Source organism: Aquarana catesbeiana, linkage group LG12 (assembly GCF_042186555.1).
Source record: "Aquarana catesbeiana isolate 2022-GZ linkage group LG12, ASM4218655v1, whole genome shotgun sequence".
Classification (NCBI taxonomy): Eukaryota; Metazoa; Chordata; class Amphibia; order Anura; family Ranidae; genus Aquarana; species Aquarana catesbeiana.
In genome coordinates this window covers 86,989,323-87,005,660 of record NC_133335.1, presented here as the reverse complement: position 1 = coordinate 87,005,660, position 16,338 = coordinate 86,989,323, and the positions used below count along the sequence as shown (strand labels likewise).

Sequence of the window (16,338 nt, the reverse complement as noted above, 5' to 3'; positions counted from 1 at the left end):
TTACATTGGTGGTAAGTGTAGAATTGCCCGTACACTGGTGGTCAGTGTAAATCCCCCTTTACATTGGTGGTCTGTGTAGAAGTGTTGTCTTACATTGGTGGTTTGTACAAATCTCCTCGACAATGGTTGTCAGTGTAAATTTCCCATTACATGGTGGTCATTGTATATCCCCCTTACACTGGTAGTTGGTGTAAATGCTCCTATTACATTGGTGTCAGTGTAGAAATCCTTCTTTTTATATTGGTGGGTGGCATAAAATCTCCCGTTACATGGTGGACAGTGCAAATTCCCCCTCACATTGTTGATCAGTGTAGAATCCCCCACTATATACTTGCAAAAGACTTCCAGCTTTGCTCTACATGATTCAGAATTTGCCACAGTGTAGTGCCTCCTAACTAATCCCCTCCCCCCACTACTGCCACTGATCCCCCCCCCCCCCCCCGCATTGCCACTGATCCCAGGAGTACTAGGATGCCTAGGAGTTTTCTGTCTATTGATTGGTTCCCTCACCGCAGTGAGGAGATAATGTGTTGTATCCTTTAGCAACCAATCAGTAAGCACTAATGATGTGCACTAACCTCCTAGAAACCAATCAGTGGGCAGTATTGATGTACAGTAATCTCTAGCAACCAATCAACAAGCAGAAGTCATGTGCTGTAACCTCTAGCAAATAATCAGTGAGCCATAATGTGTGCTGTGACCTCTAGCAGCCAGTTAGTGAGCGGTAATGATACACTGTAACCTCCGGCAAACAACCACAATCACTGCCTGATTTGATTCAGTGAACTGAGTCTAGCTGCTATTGTATGTCTCAGAGCAGGTGGAGAGCGAAATTACATGAAAGGGGGGCCCAAGAAAATATTTTCCCAGGGTCCAATCAATATTAAAGACGGCCCTGTGTGTACTGCAGCTGGTCTGAGTCGTCTTCTGTCAAAGAGATATGACCAAAGTAGGTCTGCCGACTGGCTCCCGATCAGTGCTCTCAGCCAATGGCCCCCTGTCAGAACACAAAAGAGCTGTAGGGGAGTTCGATGTACTAACAATATGATGTTAGTACAGCAGCTCTGACCTGAGCTGTCAGGTTTTCTTTTGTTCAGCCCGCTGGGTTGAACGAAGCACTGTGTACCATGCTTTAGACATAGGTTATGTCCGCATGCTACAGGTGTACTCCTGTACTGAATGAAGCACAGGTGCACACTGGGGTTACAAAGCTGATTGCCATTTTAATGGCTCTATGCCAGCCTTGTCACCTTATTTAAGGAAGTGACATCAGGGAAGGGTTTCTGATAGGGTATGGATCTGGTATGTTTTTATGTACAACGCTCACACTAATAACTAACTAAACCCCTTGTGATTAAGTGTGAACACTCTATTACACACGAGATTTTTATTGTTGACTATTTTTACAGTTTGAATTAAAAAGGTATTGTGCTCCATGCACACTAGCGTTTTAAGCTAAAAAAAAAAAAAAAAAATGCTGGATAAAAAACGCTGGTTATAGCTTTTTGTAGTAGCGTTTTAGCAGCGTTTTAAGAGCGTTTAAGAGCATTAGCTTCTTTTTAGCATTTTTGCAGTAAAAAAAAAAACAAAAAAAAAACAGCTAAACAAATGCTATTAGGAGCGTTTATGCTGGAAAAACTCACCAAGAAACTCTACAAAAACACATTTTTTCTGCTCCTATAGACGCTGAAGTTTAAAAAAACACTAATAACCTAAAGTAGTGTGCATGGGCACATAGGATAACACTATTTAGCTTCTAGGAGCAGAAAAAAAATGCTAATAGCTTCTAGGAGCTTAAAAAAAGGCTAGTGTGCATGGAGCCTTGAATCTGTAACCTGGTGTCAGGTAATCACACATACTGGCTATATTCTATTTATGATTGGCTGCTAATACTGACTTTTTATCTCTCCAGAGGCTCTGAACAGTGGGTATGAATTGGTGTGGGCGGACAGCATGTACCCTGACTTATACATGCCATCAGCACCGTCATGGTCTCTTCACTGGGTTTATAGAGATGGGCGGCTTGTTAACCTTCCTGTAAGCCTGCTGGTGGATGGAGATGTCATTGCTTTAAGGCCTGGACAGGAGTCATTTGCATCACTCAGGGGAATGAAGGTAAGTAGGGAGACACTTTAATGCTTTTGTTAAAAAAGCATTGTTTAATAAAAGTATGAATTGTAACACTGATTAGTTTATCATCTTTTATCATTTTATCTCATTTTTCAAGCTAGCCTTTTTCATTGTCCTTCAGCCACATTTCAGCACATTTCAGCTCATGCAGAGCCCCTCTGCCCTCCCACCTTTGAAAAAAAAAAAGTGTGTGTGTGTGTACACACTATATTACCAAAAATATTGGGGCACGTGAACTTTAATAGCATGCCAGTCTTAGTCCGTAGGGTTCAATATTGAGTTGGCCCACCCTATAACAACTTCTATATTTCTATATAACAACTTCAACTCTTCTGGGAAGGCTTCCACAAGGTCTAGGAGTGTGTCTATGGGAATGTTTGACCATTCTTCCAGAAGCTCATTTGTAAGGTCAGGCACTGATGTTGGACAAAAAGGCCTGGCTCGCAGTCTCCGCTCTAATTCATCCCAAAGGTATTCTATTGGGTTGAGGTCAGGGACTGTGTTCAGGCCATTCAAGTTCCTCCACCCCAAACTCGCTTATCAATGTCTTTATGGACCTTGCTTTGTGTACTGGTGCGCACTCATGTTGGAACAGGAAGGGGTCATCCCCAAACTGTTCCCACAAACTAGGGAGCATGAAATTGTCCAAAATGTCTTGGTATGCTGATGCCTTATAAGTTCTCTTCACTGGAACTAAGGGGCCAATCCCAACCCCTGAAAAACAACCCCACACCATAACCCCCCCTACACCAAATGATTTGGACCAGTGCACAAAGTTTGGTCCATAAAGACATGCATGTGCGAGTTTGGGGTACAGGAACTTGACTGGCCTGCACAGAATCCTGACCTCAACCCAATAGAATACCTTTGGGATAAATTAGAGAGGAGACTGTGAGCCAGGCCTTCTCGTCCACATCAGTGCCTGACCTCACAAATGCTCTTCTGGAAGAATGGTCAAACATTCCCATAGGCATACTCCTAAACCTTGTGGACAGCCTTCCCAGAAGCGTTGAAGCTGTTATAGCTGCAAAGGGTGGGCCAACTCAATATTGAACCCTACGGCCTAAGACTGGGATGAAATTAAAGTTCATGTGCGTGTAAAGGCAGGTGTCCCAATACTTTTGGTAATATAGTTTACACGGAGGCAAGCTCTGCTTCCTGCCCTGCAGTTGCCTTACTGCCCTTTCTCATTAGGTAAGTCTAAGATTTAGCTGACTCATTGATAATAATACACTCCGTGTATGGCTCATATCTTATCCCAACAGTTGTTAACGGAAAGAGCAAATACACTAGAGATGCACTCAAATTTCAGTGGCCGAAACATATCGGCCGAAAATGGTGTTTTCGCCGTTTTTGCCGATAGAGAAAAGGGTAAAATGTAATTTTGCCGTGATGTCACCACAATTTTACCACGATTTTACTGCGCTTATGGTGTGTATTTTATAGGTCATGTGACTCAAAAACCGCATCAAAAACGTAAAATGGGTGCGTTATCGATGCCTTTTTACGGCGTTTTCAATGCATTTCAACAGGGAGGTGCGTTTTTGGTGTGGTGTTTTTTTTTTTTTGTTTTTTTGTTTTTTTTTTTAACTGACCAAAAACGCAGCAAGCAAGTTTTTTGAACCCCACAACAGAAGCACAACAGAGAACGGACCAGTGTGAAGACATACATAGACTTTAAAGAGATACATTTTTCTTGAGCTTTTCTTGTGCTTAAGGTGCCAATAATGGCTGACAGTAAATTCATATTCAATTCAAAAAGTCGAATATAATACAATAATTTTTTTTTAAACTGTAATTTTTGGTTAAGGCCAAGTGCATCCTGAATTTTCCGTTTCACCACCAAAATTTCCATTCAGTGCACCTCTAAAATATACTGAGCTGCTAAAGCTGACCTTACACTGATGGAAATTTGATTAGTGTGTGGCAGTCTCCTAGCAACAGAAATCAATCATTTGATTGACATCTGTCAAACAGACAAGTTGGAAAATTTTTTTCAATCAGCTGCTGCACCCCATGATCCGTGTATTCTTACAGATTTCGGCAGGAGCCACTGTCCAGCCCACTTGCTGGATGAAAAAACTAACAGTGTATGGCCAGTCCCCTCTATTAGCTAATCTACAATTTGTTAATATTTTACCGCCCCTCAACTGCCGTATAGTACAATGATGTCGGAACGGGACGGCTCTCGTTCTGGGCGATCGTCGTCCCATTCAAACGGCCCATGCGCGCGATCGGGAGCGCGCGGCACTGTTGGTGGCCGCGGGTCCCCAGGACACTGCTTGTCACCAGGTAAACGGCCAATGATCGTGGATGTTTACCCCATGATCGGCTGTGATCAATTCACAGCTGATCACAAATGTAAACACAGACCGGTACCTGACTGTTACCAGCTCTTCTCTCCTCACACACCGTTTCCAGTGTGAGGAGAGAAGAGCCAAGAGCAGTGAGTTATCGCTCTGTATTGTACTGCACTAAGCACTTGAATAAAGAGAACCTGTCACATTGCCCCATCAACAGTGTAACTGTACTCATCAGTGCCCAGCAGTGTTACTGTCGCTCCTCCAGTGCACCTGTCAACCAACAGTCACCACATCAGTACCCATCAGTGCCCATAAAGTGCACCTGTCACCATCAGAGACTGCCATCAGTGACCATCAGCGGTACACCTGTCGCCCATCAGTGACTGTCCCCTGTCGCCCATCAGTGACTGTCCCCTGTCGCCCATCAGTGACTGTCCCCTGTCGCCCATCAGTGACTGTCCCCTGTCGCCCATCAGTGACTGTCCCCTGTCGCCCATCAGTGACTGTCCCCTGTCGCCCATCAGTGACTGTCCCCTGTCGCACAACCTATCACCAAAGTACCCATCACACTGCCACCATCAGCAGTCCAGTACCGGCCATGTCCAAAAAAGTTTACAGCAGTACTTCTAATAAAAAAAAAAAAAAAAAAATCCCCAAAATTTGCTAATTTTTATTTCCCTGATCAGAATATATGTGTGGATGAGTCCCTGATACACTTTACAGGCCGGCTAGGAATAAAACAATATATTCCTAGCAAAAAGACCAAATATGGAGTCAAATTCTAAAAGCTATGCAGAATATCTGTATGAGTTCCGCATATATGAAGGAAGAGATTCTCAGCTCCAGCCCCCTGAGTGCCTGACCTACTTGGGCACAACGATTTTTCTGGTTATTATTAAATCCTGTATAATAATAATAACCAGAAAAATCATATGAGACCTGGCATACCCACTGCTGCAAAAAGGTTATCGCATATACCTGGATAACTGTTATACTAGCCAGCCCCTTATCAGACACCTACACTGTGCAAAAACTCTGGCCTGCGAAACCTCCAGAAAGAACAGAAGGGGATTCCCACAAGCAATCGTGAACAGAAAAATGCGAAGGGGGAAAAAAGCAACACTGAGAACGACAAAGTGCTGGCCTTGAGATGGAGGGATCTATACGTGCTGTCCACCATCCATAATGACATCACAGTCGAGATTCCCGGAATACATGGTCCCAAGATTTCAATGACCAAATTCTTCAGCCCTATTTGGCAAAGTCCCGTTTCTAGTATAACAAACATCTGCACCAAATCCACGAAGAGCCCCACCTCCTTCCTAAAATTAATCAAAGAAATAGTGACATCCCTCATCTATCAGCAAACCTGAAAACCTTTGCTCTGATGCTGTTAGCCAACTTCATAAGTGCCACTTCCCGGACAGCATTGCATCATCTGAAGCAGGCCGAAGGCATCAAAAAAGATGTTGCATATGCAGCAAAAGAGGAGTTTGAAGAGATACCAGCTACCATTGTCCCCAGTGTCCTTCCCAACCCGACCTATACATTGGAGAATGCTTCCGACGTTATCGTACATCCCTAAAACATTAGCCCATATTTCTAACCATTTACCCATTTTCATCATCTGTGCCAATCATTTTCCATGCTTCCTCAAATAACCATGCCACTGCCTTCCACGTGAACTGACCCTGGCCTGTTTTTCGACCATGCCTCTGCCTACTGCTTGGACTGTTTCCACGTGAACTGACCCTGGCCTGTTTTATAGACTATGCTTCTGCCTACTGCTTGGACTGCTTCCACATGAACTGACCCTGGCCTGTTTTATCGACTATGCTTCTGCCTACCGCTTGGACTGATCTGTTGCCCTGCTACTGTAGTACACAGGGGTCTCACATATGTGAGGGTCTCCAGAATTGTTTTTCTGGATGGAGAAAACTAATTTTTTTGGTTTTCTCCGGGTTTTGTCATTTCCGAAATAGGGTCTGGAGTCCAGGGGCTTCAAAGAGATTTGGGTGGGAGAAGTCTCTACCCCTGTGCCCAGGTCTTACCTGACCGAGGTCCTCAGCCTGCTGCTGACTTACTGCCATCATGCCTCTGCCTACAGCATGAACTAACCACACCTCTGCCTGCCTGAAATATTTAGCTGTAGCAAGAGGCAGTATGTTTATGAAGGGCTGTAGAGCGGTACAATAAGTGTGCGTTAGTCTCTGCAGGTAACCGTGTACCAGGACCAATATTTTGGCTGTGCTGACCATGTCTCTGCCTGGACAATTCCTTTGGACAAATGCTTTGGCTGTGCTGACAATATCCCTGTACTGACTATAGACAATATTCCTGCCTGCTGCCTGGATAATTACTTTTGTTGTCGCTAAGCACGTCCCTGCCTGCTGCCTGGACCAATGCTCTCCACTGTGGACAACTGCACTACTAAAACTACAGGTAATATTTTTTTTAATAGAATTTATTTTGTAGTGTAATTTTTGGTATGTACATGCTATGTGTAGAAATATGAAGGGCTTTCAAAAGTGCTACTTAAATGTTGGGCCTCTGTAGGTGGCCAGGCTGTGTAAAAGTATCACACGTAACGCCATGCTCAGGAGTAGCAGAATGTATTTTGGGGTTCAATTTTTGCTATGAAAATGCTAGGTGTTAGAAATATTGTATAAATAGACAACTTTGTGTAAAGAAAATGTGTTTTCGTTTTCTTTCCACATTTTCCAAAAACTTGTGGAGAAAAATTACATGTTCAAAAGACTCATTATGCCTTGTAGAATATACGTTGGGGTGTTTGCTTTCCAAAATGGGGTAATTTTGTGGGCATTTCCATTGTCCTGGTGCTCCAGGGCCTTCAAAAGTTAGGTCATCATTAGGTGTGTAATTTATGTCTCCAGAACACCTGATGGTACTCCCTGCATGTTGGGCCTCTGTATGTGGCTAGGCTGTGAAAGTCTCACATGTGGTAACGTCATACTCAGGAGGAGTAGCAGAATGTGTTTTGAGGTGTAGTTGCAAATATGCATATGTGAGAGAAATAACCTGTTTAATATGACAGTTTTGTAAAGAATTGTGGGAATAAATTACAACTAAAAAAAAAAAACTCACCAAGCATCTTACTAAATACCTTGGAATGTCTTCTTTCCAAAACGGGGTCATTTGGGGGGTATTTGTGAGATAGACCTTCAGTACACCAGGCGTGATCAATTTTCAATGATTGGAACCATAGCTTGTAGACTCTAACTTTCACAAAGACCAAATTAATATACACTGGTTTGGGTTGTTTTTACCACAGATATGTAGCAGTATAAATTTTGGCCAAAATTTATGAAGCAAAATTACTAATTTGCAATTTTTATAACGGAAACAAAGAAATGGATTTTGTTACAAAATTTTCGGTATTTTATTATAGCACAAAAAATAAAAATCCCAGTAGTGATTAAATACTACCAAAAGAAAGCTCTATTTGTGTGGAAAAAAAGGACACAGATTTCATATGGGTGCATCATTGCATGACCGCGCAATTGTCATTCAAAGTGTGAGAGCACTGAAAGCTTAAAATTGGCCTGGGCAGGAAGGGGGTTAAGGTGGTTAAAGTGATACTAACCACACCCTGTTTAATTTACATTGCCCCTTATATTCTGTATGTAGATTTAGAAACTGTAATTATTTCAGTAAAGGAAAAATAAGCACCTGGGGGGGGCGTGGCCGATGATGGAAAGCCTGAGGATGATGTGTACTGCCGAGCTCTGTGCTCCCCAGTGCTAAATTGGCTGCTTCTCTGCTCACATTTGCTAGATATCCTCATGTCAGCACCCAGTTCACTTCTCACTGGCACTGCTGAGCCACAAAGGGAAACAATCCAGTGGTATCTCCTGCGAACAGCCCTGCCAGACTTCCGTGCCGAGAAAGAAAAGATGGCACCGGGCAAAATGCCTGCTACGTTGCAGCCCGCCTCCTCCTCACAGGAAGCTGCCACCTCGCTTTCTGACAAGCCCAGCACACTCCCTGCAACCTCCTCGGGGACAGATCCTCCTCCAGCCACAGATGTACATCAATTCTCCAATCATCAGGGGAATGGCTCGACTACAGCACTGCTGTGTGGGTCAGGGGGATCAGGCTCTTAACTTACGGCCCTCATTTCGGCCTTCAGGCTTTTAATCCTAGACTAGTAAGATTGAGACCTCTCTCCACGCAGAGTTCGATGCCTTGCGTCAGCAGGTCTCGCCTTCGGAAACGAATGTGTCAGCCATTGTCACGACTCAAGCTGACTGTGCTGCACGCCTCCTGGCTTTGGCATCTGTGTCCGCCTCGCATCTTTCTCACCTTCACCAGCACCAATTCCGCATAGAGGACAGAGAGCACAGAAGCCGCATAAATAATATACGCCTAAAAGGCATCCCAGAAACCACATCAGGTATTGACTTAAAACTTACAGTTATCACAATGCTTCATCTGGCCCTGGGAAAAGAGGCATCTCCTATTGACCTGGATCGAGTTCACAGAGTGGGGGGAGCAGATGGACGATCTTGGTACTTGCCCTAGTGATGTTCTCTGCTGAGTACATTACTACACCCTATAAGAGGTGATTATGTGCTTAACTTGGCACCAAGGTCCTGTGGATTTCGATGACTCCACCATACACCTTTTCCCAGACCTCTCTCAGAATACCCTCTAAATGCGTTGGGTGCCATTTGCCTAATTTGCAAGCCAATCTCTCTGACCCAGAAATACTTTCTGCCTTCTTCACTTTTCTCAAACAAGATCCCATCTCTGTTCTGAATTGGCTCAACCCTCCAGAGGATCGTCTTCAGCTGTCAAGACCGAAACCTCTCCCTCAACGCCATAGGTGTCCCTAGATCCAGGTCTGTGTCAAGTGAAGGCGCCCACTGTCTCCCCACATCACTGGAGTCTTGAAAATTGATCTTTTCCTGCTGCTCTGCTTTGGAACTGACTTCTTGGTCGCACCGGGTCCTGGCTCGCTCATGGTCTACTACCTTCCACCATGGTGATTCTACTTGCCAATTACCTTTTAATACCCAGAAAGTAGGGGGAAATGGGGGGATTCCCCCACTGCTGATTGCTTGTGCTCCAAGATCTGCTGACCTACACGCTCACTGCTCACGAGATTGCTAACCACTTCAAAAACAATATTAATGCAATACGTGGGGACATCTCCACTGCACAGACTTCTAACCCCTTTAAAATACCCTGTACTAATCTACTCTCAACACTCTCTCCTCTTTTGACCTTGCTACTAGAGAAGAGGTCTCTAAAGTTTTCTCAGAAGCCGCCTTACCACCTGTCCCCTGGATCCTGTTCCCTCACATCTACTATAGTCACCCTCTTCTTCTATCTTATGCTCCCTCACTCACATCTTCACTCTCTCCCTCCTACTGGCACCTTTCCCTCCCCTCTAAAACATGCCCTGATCACCCCCATACTTAAAAAGCCCTCACTGGGTCCCACCAGCCTGAACAACTTAAGACCCATCTCCTTGCTCCCGTTTGCGTCAACATTTTTGGAACGCTTAGTCTACAACCGTCTCGGCTCCTACCTCACTGACAACAACCTTCTAGACACTCCACTGAAACTGCCCTACTGAAACTCACTAATGACCTACTAACTTCTAAAACCAATGGCCAACTACTCCATACTCATACTACTCGATCCCTCTGCAGCCTTTGATACCGTTGACCATCCCCTCCTCCTCAAAAAACGCCACTCTCTTGGCCTTCAAGACTCTGCTCTCTCCTGGCTCACCTCCTACCTATCACAGTGCTCCTTCAGTGTGACCTATAACTGTTTCCTCCTCTATACTTCCTCTTTCTGTAGGGGTAACTCAAGGTTCTGTCCTCTGACCCCTTCTCTTCTCCATATACACCTCCTCCCTTGGTCTGTTAATAAACTCCAATGGCTTCCAGTACCACCTCTTTGCTGATGACACACAAATCTATCTCTCTCTACTCTTCACCTCACTCCTTCAGTCTCCTCTCGCATTACTTAGTTACTAACTGACATATCAACATGGATGTCACACCACTTCCGCAATCTTTCTAAAACTGAGCTCATAATTTTTCCTCCAGCCTGTGCCCCTCCCCTGGACTTTTCAGTCAAGATCAATAATACAACCATCAGTCCCTTCCCTCATGCCAAGGTACTAGGTGTAATCCTGGACTCTGACCCGTCCTTTCAGCCCCAAATCCAATCCGTATCAAAATCGTCCAGACTTCACCTCCGAAACATCTCCAAAATACACCCCTTTCTAACCGTCCAGACCACTAAGCAACTTATTCACTCTCTTGTTATCTCTCGCCTTGACTATTGTAACTCCTTCCTCATTGGCCTACCTCTCAGCAAGCTATCCCCGCTTCAGTCTATCATGAATGCCGCTGCCGGACTCATCCACCTTACCAATCGTTCAGTCTCCGCCACTCCTCTCTGCCAATCCCTCCACTGGCTTCCCATTGCCCAACGAATAAAATTCAAAACACTAACAATAACATACAAAGCCATTCACAATTCTGCCCCGCGCTACATCACCAATCTTATCTCCAAATATCACCCAAGCCGTCCTCTCCGTTCCTCCCAAGACCTTCTGCTCTCTAGCTCCCTTGTCTCCTCCTCCCATGCTTGCCTCCAGGACTTCTCCAGAGCCTGGGTGGCCTATCCTGCCTCCAGCTAACAACCGACTCTTCTACTCCCCTCATTAGTTAATCCCTCACAGTCCCTACCTTTTTGTTTCACCAGCCCCTCCCTCTTAGATTGTAAGCTCGCATGAGCAGGACTTCTTTAACCCTCTTGTTATGAATTGTACTGTTGGTGTAGTGTCTCGCTACATTGTAAAGCGCTGCGCAAACTGTTGGCGCTATATAAATTCTTATTTTGAATCTATTTATTGAGACTTTTTTAGTATTGCAATAATATAGCTATATAAATTCTGTATAATAATAATACACGACCGGTCGTTCTAACTTCCACTTCCTCAAAATCATAGCACGATCATCCCTCCCCATGCTTTTCTAATGGTATCACATGGGGAATGGGAGTACTGGATCCGAACCAGAGCAGCACGTTTATACTACTGGGGTTTCCACTTAATACCAACCACCTTTATGGCCTTTTTTTTTTTTTTTTTTTTTTTATGAATACATCACACTATGGTCTTATATACTCCATTTGATACAGTAGGTATCAGCTTTCTGAGACTTATTTGCTAGTTATCTGTTGCCTGTTTATATGTTTTAATGCAAGGAATTCCTCTGATTGCCCCGGGGCTTTGGATTTGGTAAATCTGCCAAACCTCCGGCCTTGCATGTTACTTTAGTCTGTCGAGGGGTCCCCATAGCTCTTACAATAATCTAATTCTGGGACTGGCTCCGGTGGTGTTTTTGCACTGGCCAGTACTTGCAATAGCTCAGGCTGACCCGGAGCGATGGGTGCCTACCGACAGATTTATATTTTGTCTAGGTTGTTTCACTCGTATACCCACGTTGAACCTTTAAAGTTCTTACATTATGTTGCCCGGGACTTCTGCATATGTTTCTATATTCGTAGATGACAGGATACAGAGCCATAGTAATTACTATGTGGGTTATGGTCCACCTAGTCCACCTTCAGGTGCTGGACACTGGCACACCCTAAACAGGAAGTTGCCTCCCTATATAACCCCTCACACTACTTTGGAGTATCTCAGTTTTTTCGCCAGTGTCTAAGGTGTTGGTCACGAGTGAAGATGTGCTGTGCTGAGCTCCACTGGAGCAATCCTTGCTGGGGCTAGCTATGCAGCCAGATCCATTCAAAGTGTCTTTTAGTCCGAATTGAATGGTACCCGGGCCTCGTATCTGAAGAAACAAGGTTTTGCCTGTAACTCTTCTCTTTTTAGAGAGCTGGACCCCGGGATCCAGTACTTTTGGTATGAAGGCCATAAAGTTTTTCTGGCGGGGTGCGTTTTACAGGTCCAGGATTGTGGGTTTCCCGAGGGTCCCCGGTTCCTGAAGGTTTGTTAACGGAACCCACCGTGAAGATTGGGTCTGTTGGTTTTACCACAGAAAACACTGCTGGTAAGTCGAGTTTTTCTTAGAAATTTTAAAATTTTCTTATGAAACGTCTCCTTTAAAGTAAATGTTGTCATGCCTAAGAGTCACCACTAGGGACTGTATGGAGCATGTACCTTCTCATGCTTTGCTCAGAGTCACGCTGTGTCACAACGCCATCCCTCCCTCACTTAGTCAATCCCGTCGGATTGGAGACCCGTGCCTGCGTGGGAAAATTTTTTTGAAGGGCGCGATGCGACGGTGGGGGCGGGGCTTAGCGCGGCGTTGGCGTCCTCCAAAGCGGGAGTGTGTTTTTTTAAAAAAAAAAAAAAGATAAACTCCATTTATGCTGGCTGCATAATTGTCGGAGAGACATAAGAGCAAAGAAGAGCATGAAAGAGGTTTTGGTGATACAGGCATTTCCTATTTGCATCAGGCTGAGCATTAATAGCCGCGGCAGTAGCTGGACTAGTGCTCAAGCAGTGGATGCGATTCCTTCTGGTAGTACCTCTGCTTTGTGCATCGGGCTATGGTCAAAAAGGTGGGTTGAAACACCCCCAAAAAAGAGCTAAAAGGGTCTCCCTCAAGCTCTGGAAAGCCTACTCATCTCTACAAATGGCATCCTCCCCTGAGTGGGGGTGGCTGGTCAGAGTGAGCATCAGGGGCATGAAATGTCTGCAACTGTTTTTAACACTGCAGCCCCTGTTTATTTTATGATAATTAAAAAAAAAAGTTTAGCGACTTTAATCGCATCCCAGTGTGGGTCACAATGTGACAAGTTCTCTTCCATTACCCAGGACCCTCAAACTGAGGAACTTGGAGCATGAGAAGACTTAATTCCCTCAGGGGACCGTGGTGAGGCTGGTAACTCCTCTTCTGAGGTGTCAAATGCGGGAGAATCAGCTGTTCCAATCTTAAGATTGATGGTGCAATTTCCAGCTGAATGATCACTCCACATTTATGTACCCTTAACTGAGTGTTTGGGTTTACTAAAGCCTCCTCAAGCTGTGCATGCTTTTTCCTGTCCATTCATTGCTGGAAAAGCTTTTTCGTATCTGAGAGACTCATCCAGATAAGCATTTTTTTCCCTCCTTAAAAGTTTTCACACTTTATCCTATGGTGGAGTAGGGTATACCAGCAATTAACGCTGCTATATCCTTTGTGGATAAGTTTGACTTGTCCGACAGACAATGCTTAAATGCTTAGGGATCCAACGGATAAAAAGGTGGAATTCCTATTGAAAAAAAAAAACTTTTTTTCTCTGGCAGATTGAGTGTCTCAGCTTGTGCTGACAGTAATTGCTTAATCATTGAGAGACCAGTTTAAACAGGTGTTCAAGGTTATCCTGCTTGGCAGGCCCAGGAGGCAGCTTTATGTTTGCAATAGTTGCTATGAGAGATTCTATCCTTCAGGCCTTGCGCCCTTCGCTAAGCGCCTTTATAAGAAGCTCCTGGCTAATCTTCCTTTTTGCGGTGAAACAGCTATTTGGGGAGGTTTTGGATAATACATCCAAAGAAATTCTAATGGAAAGTGCCCCTTTTGCCATTTTAGAAAAGGAATAAATGTTTTTTTCCTTTTAAAGCTCCTTCTCCTGTGCCAGAGCATCAGCCTCCAGGCAGTCACGGCGGCTTACACCGTCGGGGTCAATCGAATAGGGGGAATTCTTCTGCAGTTCTCAAGGATCTGGCAGGAAGAGTGTCGAGATGAATGGGGGACTCAATAGCTCCAGGGTACAAACTGGAGTTCCAAGAGTTCCCGTCTCCTCGTTTTCTCAGATCAAACATTTCTAAGGATCCAGAGAAAAAGAAAAAAGTGATCATGGGTGTCACGAATTATGCACGCCCACGGCAACTAACTAACCGCGATGTGCGTTCCGTGACTAGGGTATATGAGGAACTAAGGGAATAAGGGGGAACTTATACTGAGCATGTAAGACTGGCTGTGGTACTTTCACAGCCCGCTTTACCTTTTGGCCACCACTAGAGGGAGACTCCACTCCAATCCAGCTAGCTGACCACACACAGGCAGATAGAAAACTTTAATACAATCTGGTGCACTCTAAGGCTTGGGGAGCAGTCTAGCAATTAGCACACGCTTCTAGGGTTCCTTCAGCTATCCTGCAAGCTTGAACCCCGGTGTTAATCACTCTTCCCACTGTCCCCACACACCAGACACACAATAAACGATAGCCTCCCACCATCCAACAGTTTGTCCGCAGGCTGGTCTGCTGAGCCACCACACACACAGATCTCCGTCTGGCAGATCTGTTAGCGTACAATCTGCATGCAATCTGCCAACACGCAGTGCAATTGCATACCGATTGACACGTAAGTTAGACCGAGTACTTAGGCACTAAAATACAACAACCTTTCCAGAGATATGAGTCCTAGCTTAGTACACAGAAGTCACTTATTCATTTTATCATTTAATATCCCGAAAGTGGGCAGTGCATAAAAGATATACAAAGAAAAAGGAGTTCCTAAAAAAGATACAAGAAATACAGAAAGACACACAATTTGGCAATTTGCTATTAAAATAAAAAGGGATAAAAACAGAAATAAACTTTACCAAAGTCTATCCTGTTTGTAGAAGCATACTGGAACATGTGGGAACTCCCCAGTTTCAAACTGGCTTTGTGGAAGAACAATGTCCATATCTCAGGCTACCCAATTTATTGAAATATGGATGTGGGCTGGACTTTAACCCTTGGCCAATCAACCCTGGGGGGTGTTTCTGTCTCAGCCCACAGAACATTTTATGTTCTGAAATGACCAGAGTCAAATTGGCCCAGAACGGCGCTGATTGCTGGGTCATGGATAGGATTTCTGATACCAGCGCATCAGTCCGATCGCAACAGTACCAATCACTGCCTGCCTGCTGCAATCAGGCGCCATATAACGGTTTTACTTGGTTCTCTGGGATTCCACACCTACAGAGTTACATGTACACGTAACCCATCACGTGTGCGACCAAAAGGAATTATTTTCGTCTCTCTGACGTTAATATTTTAGCTTTTATGAGAGATAAAATAGGTTCCTTAGATCTCTTGATATTAATCAAGGCTTGCAGACTGGCTGGGGCCTTGCCAATGCCCCCTGCAGATCCGTGTAGCCAAGATGACTAGCAGTTTTCTTTGAGCCTCAAGAAGGTGGCAATCTATGTTTACTGTAATGGGAACTTTTATTGGCATCTAGGTGTCACTTCGATCCTAAAAAAAACTGGCTCTGTCCTTTTCAAATGCTAATGAAAGAACATATGTGCATGACTGACATAGAATACTATATTTTTAATAACCCAGAATTAAACTACATCTACAATTACACTACTTCTACAGATTACACCACATCTTGTTAGGGCAAAACTATCCTACGCTTACATTTTCGTCAGAATGGGGGGTCCCCATGTAAGAACAGAGGTTGGGGTTTGATTCAAACCTCTTTTTTTCATGGTGCCCATTCTGAATGGACATCCTGGATCTCAAAAATCTAAATTCAATTCCTGAATATAACCACTCTTTTTTTTCGTATGGGGTTAATACAAATCAGTTATTTCCATCCTACAAGGAGGAAAACTTCTGGCGTCAATCGACATCAAAGATGCATACCTCCATATGCCTATTTCCTCGCTCACTAGTAATATCTACTTTTCAAGGTGGAAAATATTAATTTTCAGTGTGTAGCTCTGCTTTCCGGCCTGGCTACTGCACCTTGAGTGTTTACAAAGGTTCTGGCCCCTCTTTTTTAGCCACATTAAGGGCCCAAGGTATAACGATTATGGTTTACCTAGTCGATCTGTTCTTGATAGACCAGTCGGTAGCCCGCTTAGACCAAAGTATGGTCACCACATTCAACTATCTGGAATATCTAGGTCAA

The 16,338-nt window shown here is 44.3% G+C and overlaps 1 protein-coding gene across 5 annotated transcripts in view; it reads left to right on the top strand.

Moving 5' to 3' along the window:
* The window catches only part of TMEM94 (transmembrane protein 94), a 175,348-nt gene that overhangs the window by 40,395 nt on the left and 118,615 nt on the right, over window positions 1-16,338 (top strand). For 3 of the 5 annotated variants that reach the window (XM_073608179.1, XM_073608181.1, XM_073608178.1), the window contains exons 6-7: window positions 1,913-2,115; window positions 6,810-6,875. In XM_073608179.1, the coding sequence (XP_073464280.1) occupies window positions 1,913-2,115; window positions 6,810-6,875 (269 nt within the window). The remainder of the gene's footprint in view (window positions 1-1,912; window positions 2,116-6,809; window positions 6,876-16,338) is intronic. The other 2 variants (XM_073608183.1, XM_073608180.1) reach the window with 1 other exon arrangement.